The sequence below is a fragment of the Leptonychotes weddellii genome, chromosome 13 (genome assembly GCF_054177405.1).
Source record: "Leptonychotes weddellii isolate Sample4059 chromosome 13, ASM5417740v2, whole genome shotgun sequence".
NCBI lineage: Eukaryota > Metazoa > Chordata > Mammalia > Carnivora > Phocidae > Leptonychotes > Leptonychotes weddellii.
Window position 1 is genome coordinate 78,108,545 of NC_138381.1, and position 13,204 is coordinate 78,121,748.

The 13,204-nt window shown below is 47.5% G+C and overlaps 1 protein-coding gene across 3 annotated transcripts in view; it reads left to right on the plus strand.

Annotated features, from left to right (window-relative positions):
- Positions 1-12,907, plus strand: part of TMEM132B (transmembrane protein 132B) — a 270,431-nt gene extending 257,524 nt beyond the window's left edge. For all 3 annotated transcript variants that reach the window (XM_081802414.1, XM_081802415.1, XM_081802416.1), the window contains exon 4: positions 12,591-12,907. In XM_081802414.1, the coding sequence (XP_081658540.1) occupies positions 12,591-12,834 (244 nt within the window). In that variant the 3' untranslated portion in view covers positions 12,835-12,907. The remainder of the gene's footprint in view (positions 1-12,590) is intronic.
- Positions 12,908-13,204: the final 297 nt, after the last annotated feature.

Here is a 13,204-nt window from a genome sequence, read left to right on the forward strand (position 1 = left end):
ACTTTACTGAATTCCTGTATGAGTTCTGGCAGTTTTGGGGTGGAGTCTTTTGGGTTTTCCACATAAAGTATCATATCATTGCAAAGAGTGAGAGTTTGGATAGTCCCAACTTTAAATGTTTGGTTCCCATTAGAAGCTCACATATTTCCAATAATGTGCTCTCCTTCTGTATTCAGAAAGTGTGGTCCCAGACTCCTAGCATCTCTCACGGGGGTGAATCAGCCAGGCTGCATCAGAGGAAGCAGACAAATTGTTCCCTTAAGACGGAATGGAGTTTTCAAAGAAACTGGCTTTGCAGGCACTGACCTTGAAGGTTCGGAGCTGCAGTAAGGATTTCTCTTTGCTTGGATGTCAGGCCCGAGTCCCCACCTGTGCTCGGTCTCTCAGGATGCTCGCGCCCTCCCTCCCCAGTGGTGCTGGGTGTGCTGGGGGCCGTTCTCATGGTGCCACAGGTCAGCTAACTGAACAGCCACCACACAGCCACTGAGCCCCTCATTAGTGCAGCCATCAGAACAGATGTCACCTTTCCTTCTATTGTTTTAAGCCAATTAATGGTCGCTTTCCTCCAAGGGTCTGACCTGGTGCTGACTCACTTCGGATATCATCATTATCTGGAATCATTTTCGTTCCTTGAGGACATGCACAGTGGACCCGTTTGTGAGGTTGAGATTGATGTGGGGTGAGCGCTGGGCAGGTTCAAAGTGCTGGTACATGTGAACCCCGTGTTCCCTCCCCCAGCACCTGGACAGGGAGGTGTTTCTCTGTCCTGAACCATCTTATGTGTGCATCCTGAAACTGGGTGGACGAACCGCCTTGTGGGGCAAACAAATCCAGCTTTTTACCACTGTTCCCTGTTATTTCATGCCTGATTCTGGTTCATACTTGCTCCTCTGGACCACATTAGTCTCTTCATCAAAGTATGGCAGGACAGGTGTAGTCTAGTTCCACGTAAAGAATTTCAGGGGTGTAATCAGCAAAGGGAAAAGTCAGAGAAGTTACATGCACATAATCCTTCCTAATTGTGGTTGACTTAAGACTGAGACGTAATTACTATAGAGTAATTGGTCTGTAAGAAAGGTTTTGAAGCTGTTGTCATTAATACAATGGGCCAAGTAAGGGATGGCACGGGATCATTGGATTTTAATTAATTGGTGATGGGAGAATTCCTGTTTCCTGAAGGAGAGCTCCTCATTTAGGGAGATTTACACACTTCAGGATTACAGGAGCCTGCAAATCACTTCCATTGAATTTCTGCCCAGCTGACATTTATTGAAAAGCTGCCAGGTAAATTGAAAGTTACAAGAAGTCTAATCTGATTTTTGACCCAAGTGGTGTTCAGAATGTCAATGTATTTGTGGGCTTCTCTTAACTCTACTCAATTTCAAGGTTAATGAGGTTAGAGACTCTGTTTGGGTTTTTTTTTTTTTTTTAATACCCCAGGGCATTATGTATGTCTGTTTGTCTGTCTCCCTTGTCTTTAATTTTTTTGTTTCCTCTTGTGGTGTTGAAAGGTGCCATGAACTTTGGGAATGTCTGAATCAAGGGTGAATATTTTACTTTCTTGGAGAAAGCTGATAATCTTTATCATTTGTGATACTCCTTGGAAAAATGGTTCTTGACTCCTTACTTATTATTGAGCCCATCATAACAGTGCCTGCCTTCGAAACATTAGCACTGGATGCAAGATGAATATATTCTAGAGGTCTACTCTACAACACCGCGCTTGGAGTTAACAATACTACATTGTGCACTTGAAATTTGCTAGAGGTAGATCTCATGTTAAATGTTCTTACCATAATGAGAAAAATTAGCATCGATGAGTCCCAGCCCAGTGATGGCTTAGGAGTCACTGTCGTGTTAATACTCTCACAGTGGACAGCTACAGACTGGAGATAATGCAGAAAGAGCTGTCTAAAGGATGCAGAGAGTGACCTAAAGAAGCAGACACTTGGAAACAGGGAAGAGCATTGTAGGAATTTCCCATTTCATGACTTAGAGACTGATGGAAGTCCCCGTGCAGGGAAGCTGACTCTCAGACAGTCCCGCCTTTCCCCATGCTGTTATGGAAGACAAAGAAGACGCCACAGATGAACATCCACATTGAGAAGAGGAGTGGGAAATGGGTGGATAGGCCTAGCCAGGGATGGACAGGAGTCCACAAGGATCATAATGTACATACACGTGTGCTCATACACGTACCGTCTGAGGATGCCATAGAAATACGGTGTTGAAGCATGAACTCTGAGGTTCACAGCTCATTCATTCATTCGTTCGTGACATATTTATAGAGGGCCTCCTATGGGCCAGGTACTGTTCTACGTCTTGGAGGTATTGCAGGGAACATAAAGAAAAATCCCTGCCCCCACTGAGTTTACAATCTAGGAGACCGAAACAGCCCATAGACAAGGCTAGTAAATAAAATATAGTAAGTTTGTGGTGCTTAGTGCTATGCAGAAAAAGCAGGGGAGGGTGACAGGGATTGCCAGTGTGGGAGATGGGTCTTTCCGCAGGGCCACCAAAGAGGACCTCGCTCAGAAGGTGACATTTAAAGCAGGTCCTGAGGGTGAGGGGTGTGGGTACAGATATCACGGGTTGGAGTGGCCCAGGGAGAAGGGGGAGCTGCTGCAGCCTCGTGCCTGGTGCAGCAGGGGCCGGTGCGGCTCGAGCAGAGTGAACAAGGGGACAGCAGAGTGTCAGGGAGGTGGCAGGTGCTGGGGTGAGAGTTCCGGGCTGTGTAGGGCCTTATGGATCTTTGTAAGAACCTACGCTTTTATGGGAACGAGACGAGCATTCCTGGAGGATTTTGACTGGGAGAGTGAAAATAGCTGGCTTCTGTTTGAACAGAAGAGCCCTGGCTGCTGCGTTGGGCAGTATGGTGGTGGGGCCGTGTGGAAGGAGTGGACACGGGAGGGTGAAGGCATTAAAGATGTTTGTGTCCCAGGTAGAACTGGCGGGCTTTCCAGACAGACTGGATGTGGGCTACTGAGGAAGGAGGAGTTCAGGATGAACGAGGTGTCGGTCTGAGCGACCGGGAGGGTGGAAGGGGGAGAGCACAAGGGGAGAGGGTGGGGGTGGTGAGGGGCAGGAGTTCGGCATCAAGTCTGAGATGTCTGTTGGACACACGACTGGAGCTGTCCAATAGGCAGTTGGATGAAAGTCTCGAATTTGGGAGAAAAGTTCAAGCTGTAGGTAAAACTTCATGATTCTTATACCTTAAAACCCCACCCCTTGGTCTGCGAGCAGTGAATTCCCCTGGCGCTTACAGTCAGATGTCTGTGGCCTTTAAATACTGCTCTTGGTGAATGTGAGCATTCCTCTGATTGGCCCAGCGCCGGTCTGATCTTTGCTAGGTCACCACAAACACAGCCCTGGTCAGCTAATTGTTGCGGTCCCTGTAACGGAGAGCCAGGAGTAATCCTTTGTGCAGGATGTTGCTCCCGTATCTCAGCAGGGAAAACACCAGGACCAGGAATAAATTGGTGCTGGTTTTGGCTGCCAGCTGGCCCCTGGTAACCAGGATGGCCTGCAGGGTGCCCGATTTGTAGATGCCCTTCATGGCCACTCTGGAAGAACCCAGCTAACCAGCATGTATAGGGCATGACCCCGGGACCCTGGCCTCATTAGTAGCTGCTCTCACTTGGAGGAGCCAGCCCGCCCATTAGGCAAGCAAGAATCCCCATCTAATGAGGCCCTTCCCGGTACACGTGCACAATAATCCTGGGCCACACGGCAGGAGGAAGGTTTCCACTCAGAAGCAGACTCTTTGAAAGGTAACTGGATTTTCTTTTTTCTTTCTTTTTTTTTTTTTTTGTAACTAGATTTTCTGAGTGTGATTCTGCTCTTCACTTCCCCACTGTAAGCGTGACTGGGCCTGGCATCGAGCTGGGGACGTTGTCATCTCTCAGTGATGTGTAGGCACAGAGAACTGACTCATTACACTTAGCATCTTGGGCATGGACTCTGGAGGCAGACCGTGGCCAGTCCAGGAGGCTCTCCACCCGTCCCACCATGTGATCTGCTTCAGCCGGGTTTTCCCTGTGCTAGCACCAGGAATACGGCCCACCGCATCCCTTCTGGGCATGTGGGCGGATTGCCCTTGCTGGCTGGTCCCTGTGGCCAGATGGTGGCCGGTTCTGGCCTCACTTCCTGGCGGGGCTTCCATCGTCAGGGAGGAGAAATGCTAGATCTCTCGCTTCCCTTTGGGTCAGAGAGCAGCGCTCTAGGGGCAGAACAGAGGGGTGAGTGTGCACCATGTGTGTAAGAGTGAGGCAGAGCCTTGCACCTGTTCATGCTTGCAGACCCACAGCCATCTCTGGGGGGCCAGTAAGAAAACAAACAATAACTGGTTGGCAGAGGGGAGAGGGGCTGGGGGTCTGGAGGGCAGCAGTGGAAGGAGGACGTTTCACTGTCGTCTTCTTTGTATTTTCAGAATTTGGAATCCCAGGAATGTATTATTTATTCAAATTAACATGTTTATTAATAATGTTAATTTTGAATAAATAATGCCTAATAATATTATGGGGGGCACCTGGGTGGCTCAGTCGGTTAAGCATCCGACTCTTGATTTCAGCTCAGGTCATGATATCAGGGTTGTGGGTTCCGGCCCCACATTGGGCTCCATGCTAGGCTTGGAGCCTACTTAAAAAAAAAAAAATAATGATGATAAATTAGCATTATGATTCCCAACTCCGTATTTCGGTGCAGCTGAGAACATCTTGGGAACGCAGAGGAGAGCTAACATGACCCAAAGCCAGGCCCCGTGCACAGGCCAGAGCCCCCTGGTGCTCTCTCTCACGCCAGTCAGCGTGGCTTTGCCTCTCCTCTTTAGGGGGACCTAATGGCAGTGGATTCCATAAGTCATTTTCTATAACAAGAATTCCCTCAAGGTTGGCGATAGGAGGGAACAGAGGGGCTGACTTGGAAAAGTTGTATCTCGGAAGTCGGTGTGAGAGATGGTTTCTGGGTCGGCATTTCCTGAAAGGGTTTGGGGGATGTTGTCAGCAAGATAGAGGCAGAGGGAAGAAAAAAAGTAATTGTGGCAATTGTCTTAGCTGTCTTCGGGCTTGTCATGGTGCTGCTGATAAAATCAAATAAGCTGGAAGTGAGGGTGAGTGTTGGTGGCAGAAGTAGTCCTGGGTTTGGTGGCTGAGAAAGTGGGGGTGCCTGAGTGTTCCCTCGTTCCGGGATTTATTGCTTCCAGCTCTGGGAAAATGCTGGTAAGCAAAACTCGGCTCACTCATACCAGCCTGCGAGGGACTTTAAAATATTTAAAAAGAAAAAAAGATTATATAGTTTCCTTTTCCTGGGGTTGGGAAGTGGGGCCACAGGTTGGCCACCTTCTCGCGAGCTGATTTAGGAGGCAGATGGAGAGTGTCTTGGCTGGCTGCCAGCAGGAATGTGGATTTGAGAGTCAAAAGGAGAAGAAACCAAACGAGAGAGAGAGAGAGAGAGAGAGAGTTGAGGATGGTAGCTTTCTATTTTTAAACAAATGTTTATTTTTAAATAAAGTGTTCCTTGATTAGATGATTTGGATTAGACATATGGACAACACTATAACACACCCTCATTGTCCCATCCCCAGCTTCTTTTTTTCTTACTACCTAGCTTTATTTTCATCACATTTTAAAAGAACTAAATATTACATATCTAATTGGAGTCTTTTTTTTTTTTTTTTTAAGATTTTATTTATTTATTTGACAGACTCAGCGAGAGAGGAAACACAAGCAGGGGGAGTGGGAGAGGGAGAAGCAGACTCTCTGCAGAGCAGGGAGCCTGATGCGGGGCTCGATCCCAGGACCCTGGGATCATGACCTGAGCCGAAGGCAGACGCTTAACGACTGAGCCACCCAGGCGCCCCTCTAATTGGAGTCTTAACGTGCCTCCTGCTGGTTTCATTCTCTCTCTTCTCTGAGGTGGACATTATCCTCACCATGCATGTTTTTATGGTTTTTAATATAAACTATATACAGAATGGTTGCCCATGTGCTTACCATTTTTATACAAAGTACTAGGCCATACGGATCCTTTCACAACTTGATTTTTTCCTTTTTTTTTTACTTAAGAAAATTAAGATATAATTAACATACTATAAAATGCATCCTTTAAAAGTATACAATCCAGTGGTTTTTTAGTAGATTCATAAAATTGTGGAATCCTCCCTACTACCTAATTTCAGAACATTTTCATCAGCCCCAAAAGAAGCTCTGTACCCACCGGCCATCAGCTTCCATTGGACAGTTGGATTGTTTTCACTTTTCAGCTGTTCTGGAAAATGCTATAATGAACATTTGTGTACAACTTGTTTGTGGATACTGTGAACTTTTTCTGTGCCAAGTTGGGAATTTTCTAGAAGGATTTCACATTGCTAGGAAGCGCTCCTCACCCCGTTGAGGTCAGAGTTCACCACTGAGTCCAGAGCCATGGCTAAGGGCTGGGTGTCAGGATAATACCACGGCAGGCAGGCGGGGGAGACACGTTCCCAGGAGGAGGAGGAATTGTGGGTGAGCGGGAAACACAGCTCATCAGGTGTTTACTAGAAGGTCAGGAACAAAATGTGTTTTCTCAGAGATCACAAATATCTACAGGGACCTGAGGGATACCGTAACTGAATAAAGTGGTCTGTTGGAGAGTTTCAGCCCCATGGGTGGGGACGGCATTCTGTGGCTGAGTGTTGCCACATGGGCACGTGGGGTGGTCGTGCCTGGTCTCCCCATTTTCCCGAAGAAGCCAGAAATCCCATGTCTTTGGGGGAGTGTATGTGTGGATTCTCTGCGTTTAAAAATATTGACAGCTAGTTCAAATTTTGTAAAAACACGGTAGTGGGGGGCAGTTAATGAAGTATGGCTCTGGCCACGTGCAGCCCAGTGGACCACGCTGTAACCTCTGGGTTTTCTACTGAGCTTTTCCTGGTCAACCAGAAAAGTAATAAAGGAACCTCGACTCTTGGACTGTTCCCATTTGACATCGTCTCAGAAATTTTTTCCAAGTTCTATATAAAAATTTGATGATGGGAAGTCAGGAAATGAAACCAATGAGGAAACAATGTTTTGAGTCCGAAAGATTATAAGTCCCTGCTCGAGACTCGTGGCTGTTAAATATTTTTAGACCTTTGACTGCCAACCACTGCCCGACTCATGAACCTGAAACGTTCTTCCCACAGCAAGCTCAGGCAGTGCTGCCTTTGACGAAACAGAAATGAGGAGGTAGTGCCTGGATTTTTTGGAATTGCAGAAGGAGATGATTTATTCATGCCAGATTCTGAGAGCTGGCCATTAGATCATGATGAAAAGAGCTGCGTGACAGGCAGAGAGACGGACTACAGAGCCTCTGCCCTGTTGATGGGACTGATGAGCAGCGATTGCTTCTTTCCTCCCTGGGAGGACTGATGTGGGGGCCGTCACGGAGTGGGGAGCATGTCCGGAGGGGAAAGGGTGTGATGAGCGACCCCAAGCAGTGGGGCTGTAGCAGTTGCTCGTCTAATTAGCCTGTTGTTCAAAGATCAGCCTGAGTCCAGCCTCCTCCAGGAAGCCTTCCCTGACTTGCCAATCTGTCTTCTCCCAACATCTGGTCTCGGCGTTCACTAAGCACGTGTTCCTCTGAGATCTTGTTCCAACTGTTGCTGGATATTCACTGATACTCAATGAGCAACAACTATGTCCCAGGCAGGGTTCTGAGTGCTGGGGACACAATAATGAGCAAAGCAGGCAAAGATCCCACATTCATAGGAGTGTGTATGTGTGCATGTACGAGAGAGAGAGGGAGAGAAAGAGCTGGCTAACGGGGTCAGAACTGTAAGCACGGGGCATGGAGCTTTAGATGGTGTGGTCAGAAGAGGCTTTACTGAGCAGGTGGTATTTGAACAAAGACTGAATGGTTGTTCTTTTGCATTTAGCACCTTGTATTCATGCTGAATGGTTTCGGATAAACTTTTCCCATGATTTTTTTAAAAGCTTAAAATAGATTTACTCATTTATTCAGCAAAAATTTGCTGAAGATCTGTTTGGCTTCTATTCGTCCTTTGGGTCTCAGCTCAAATGTCAGTTCCTTACAGGGGCAGGCCCTGAACACTTTTCATTGTCTCCTGTTGTAATATATATTCTAGTTTAAAATGAAAATGGACTATTTAAAAATTGTATTTAAAAATTTTTAATTGAAAAAATTTATTTAGACTTTTAGAAAGAAATTTAATTCTATTTAATTTTTAGGATAGCATCTTTCATGACCAGGACTTACCTTATTTATTTACCTGATTAGCAAGACAGGGATCTTATCTATTTTGTCTACCAGTGAATTCTTAGTGCCTCACACATAATATGTGCTTAATAAATGTCACTCCATAAATGAATGTACTAGGGACCACAGTGACTGTAGTGTTATAATAGGCTTGGCCTTTGAAGAATTAGGTTCATACCATCCAGCAGTCGTGTTCCTTGGTATTTTGCTCAAAGGAGTTGAAAGCTTATGTCCACCAAGATGTCCTTCAGCAGGTGAGGGATTAAATAAACTGTGGTCCATCAGACAATGGAATGTTATTCGGCACTAAAAAGGAATAAGCTGTCAAGCCAAAAAAGACCTGGAAGAACCTCAAATACATATTACTAAGTGAAAGAGGCCAGTCTGAAGAGGCTGCACACCACACCATAGGATTCCAGTGATAGGATATTCTGGAAAAGGCAAAACTTTGGAGACAGTAAAAGATTGGTTGCCAGGGATTGGGCAGAGGAGGGATGGATAGGCAGAGCAGAGAGGATTTTTTGGATGGCGAGAATACTCTATAGGGCACCATAATGGTGGAATCCATGTCATCGTGCCTCTTCGGGGGCATTTGCTCAATGTGATCATGGATCTGTATGTACCTTGCCTTTTGGTCGTTTAAAAACATAATGCCAGAGAAGGGCTCTTAAGACAGAGATCCTGACAGAGGTCAGCCTCTCTCGCTCCATTTCTAGAAAAGCTCATGTGGGGAAGCTTCAGCATCTCAGCCTGGTAGCACAGAACCATCTAGAAGTTTGTGGGGGTTGGGGGGTAATAGTCGATGTAAATGGCACAACTTGCTGGAGAAGAGTTCAAAGTTTTGAACCCCCTCTCTCCCCCCTTCTCTTATTTCTCCCTTCCTCCTCCCCTCTCCCTGTCTCCTCCCTCCCTCCCCCAAACAGCTATTATTGTCATCATGGGTTATATGCTGATAAATGGCTGGATGTGGCTCTTGGGGACAGGCTGCTGGGTTGGGTGCCCCATACCCCTCCTCTGCCCCCATCTCTCCTTTTCCTTCCTGTTAGCCTGTCTGAGCTGCAACCACACTGTGCATTCAAAAGCTGCCTCAGCTCCACCCCAGGGGTCCCAGGGCCCCAGGGAAGAGGCTCCCAGGTTTACTAAAGGGGAAGCTTCCATGGGAAACAGGGCTTTGGGAACCAAGTCCTTCTGGGAGGGTGCTGTGTGCTCAGCCTCGGGGGGAGAAGCAGCCAAGCAGCGTTTCCTGCCTGACCCCTCCGAACACATGCACACGCACACACACGCATGCACACATACATGCACATGCACACACAATCACACACGTGCGCACCCACATACATGCACACACATGCACACGCACACATACACGCACACATACACGCACACATACACACAGATACATCACATGCATGTGCGCACCCACACATGCACACACACACATACATCACACAGCACACACATGTGTGCACCCACATACATGCACACGCACACACACATGCACAGGCACACATATGCACACATACACACAATACATCACATGCATGTGCACACCCACATACATGCACACGCACACACACATGCACACACGCACACACATACATCACACACAGCACACACGTGTGCACCCACATACATGCACACACATGCACATGCACACACACATAACACACAGCACACACACGTGTGCACCCACATACATGCACACACATGCACACGCACACACATGCACACATACACGCACACATACACACACATACATCACATGCATGTGCACACCCACATACATGCACACACCCACACATGCACGCACACACACATGCGCACACACACACACATCACACACAGCACACACATGTGTGCACCCACATACATGCACACACATGCACACGCACACACACAGACATACATGCTCACATGCACACACACATTTCTCCACCCCAGGGAAAAATATCTAATGAATATCTCACGGGTGGACTACTGATCCAGATTCCTCAAAGGCAGTTGGTAATTATTAAATTGAGAGGATCATGAAGCACTTTCCTAAATTTGAAAGGCTTATCAAGGATAGATCAGGAACAGGTAAAATTAATAATTAGAAGCCCATTTCCATAGAAATGGACTTATTTGCAAGCATATCAGCTGCCTGAAATAAAAGACCCCCTTCCTCCGGTTTGAGGGAAATGACTTAGAATAAACACTTGTGCATAAAAGTGACTCACAGTTGATCATTATTCTGTTTGTAGTTGGACTTGGGCAGATTCCTGTCGCTGGTCCAGCTCATGGGCTGGACAGTCAGAGAGGAGCAGGAAGGGCTCAGGAAGGGAGAAGGGGGCTGGCCCTCTCACACAGACCCTGCCCCCTTTGCCCAAAGACTGGCTGCTTCTGTACGCCAAGACCAGAGTGCAGATTTAGCAGGATTAAATTGCTGAGAACACAGACAGTTATGCTCCTTTTCTTTTCCTGCTGGGGGCGTCTCACTTTCTTGGCATTTGCCTTGCTGAGGTCTGCTGAATGCTGAGAACCCAAGAGGTATTAGAAGCAGCTCCCAAGTCATGGTTCCAAGCACGGTGCAGCCCAAAGAGGAATTGAAGATCTGGTCCAATAGGACTCAGTGTCTCCTGACTCAACAGATGGAGAAGTGAGGACTTGCTGTGGACCAGAGAGGAGACTTCAGGCTGGGAGAGGAATGAGGGTGGCTGAAGCAAAGGCCTCAGTCCCTAAGACCCTGAAATCCCTTTGGCAACTCAGAATCAGCCATTAGCCTCCCCTTGCTCTGCCTTCTCACTAAAGATGCCCAGGTATACTGGAGTCCCCTGGTGGGGGTTCTCCTCTGTGCCCACTGTCGTCCTTCTCATGAAGCAAGGGATTTTTATGCCGTACACACTGTCTTCCCCGTGCAGAACCCCGTGACGAGTAGATACTTGAGGACTCAGAGCTCCCATGTCCCACACCCAGCTTAAGCTCAGCTGGGACACCCGGCTGTGTCATTTTAATACATTTATGTTTCAATTTGAATAGCTATTTCTGGCTAGTGGGCACATTATCGGACAGAGCAACATCAGAGAGTTTCTTAACACCTTGGCCACATGGAAAAGGGTTGGACACGACCAATTCTATATGGAGTCTAGTGTGGTTCTGATTTGGGTGGGATTCTGTATCGAGCAGGTCATTTCTGTCGATACTGTTACTACGTCTGAAGCTTGCCTCTGGTACCTGTTGGTTGCTTCTAACCATCCAGGTGTGGTTTTCACCCTCTTCTTAAGTCAGCAGGTGGGAAGGGAGCTGTCCATGGTAGGAGATTTCTGGGGGGCAAGCAGCAAGCCCAGGTTCATTTTCAAAACTCTTTCTGCACAACCTGCCCACACCCTGAAAGACAGGCCAGAGGCTTCCAAGCCCATTTTGGTCCAGGCAGGCCCACCGGCAGGAAAGGAATAGGTTGGTTGGTGTGACTCAGGCCTTGGGGAACCATGAATTGGTCACTCTGCTGTCAAATTCCTTGGCTGGGGATAAAGCTAGCATCAGGGTGATGGAAAAGGCTACAGAACAGAGTCCTTCACAAACCCTGTGCTGCATGGCTTCTGTTTTAACTCTCTGTTCAGCATCTTCTGCTGTTGGTACAATAGTCGGCCTACAATTTACAACATCCCTGTCAATGACAAGATACTCCCTGTGTACAAAAATACTGAGAATGACGCTAGTCTTTTTCACGTTTATGTGTCCCATCCGCCTTCTTCCCCTCTTCCAAACACATAGGCAGTGGTGCCACTCCATGAATTAAGGCTGGTGGATTCTTACATCTCATCCCATTTCAGGGTCATGAAATGAGGAATCACTGTAGCATTTTATGTGTCACTCACAGTTTTGTAGTGAACCAGCGAGTTACGGAGTCTTTCCCATGCTTGGTCTCATGATGCTCCTGCCAGCCTGTGAGGTCACCACTGTTCTCCCCAAATCCTAAAACTCAGAGTTTGAACCACTGGTCCATAGACACACAGCTAAGTAAATGTGGAGGTAGCCAGAGTCCAGGATGTGCCTCAGGAATGGAGTGATGGTAGCACCAGACAAGAGGCTCAGGGCCACTTGCTGTGTGCACACATGGGAGTGGGGAGAGCTGTCTGACCTGCTCATTCAAGGAAGAACGGTCTGCTTCCCACTGAGCCCTGCAGATGGACTGCCCACCCATTTGGAGTTGTGGGTCACTGACGGACAGCCCACGAATTAGGCTCTGTCGACACTGCCATGTACTCTGTTGAAGTTGGCAATCACTCTTTCCATTGGCGAGGAGGAATGTGGCAATTTATCTCAGACTACTGAGTCTCAGGTTTTAAATTACACTTCAACATGTGTTTGTTTTCCAGGGCAAATGGCTCCTTCTATGAGATCTTGCAAGTGGACTTTGGGATCGACAACAGCAGTGGCCTGGCCGGGGCCCAGCCTATCACCTGGCAGGTGGAGTATCCAGTGGAGGACTCCATGAGCGAGCTGGCCGTCTCTGAGATCTTCGTCAGCCAGACATCCTTTGTGGGCATCGTCCCTCTTGCGATGGTGAGAAATTTGAGCTTCAGAAGAGGGTCACCAAGAGGTTTTCTGGAGTGCTTTTAATGTTCAAAGAAACATGATGTGTTTTATAATCTGTTATTTTTTATGCACTTGAGAATGTTTAAGCAAGGGAAATACACTCAGATTACTTTTTATTTACCTGCTTTCTATAATGCCTTTTTGGAAACTATTTGGGGTCTACAGCAAATCTCTTCTCCTTTGTGGATATTGGTGAACATTTCCTGGGGGCTCCTGTTCTTTATGGTCTGAATCTGGGCCCACATCAGGACCAAGTGCTGTGCTGGGTGGAATGCACCAGGGGTGTGTGTGGGGACAACGCTCTGCACGCTTCACCGGGCAGTTCCCAGGTAGCGTGGGGATGGGCAAGCTGAAAAATGCGATGGACTGAAGCAGCCTTGTTGGGAACTGACCA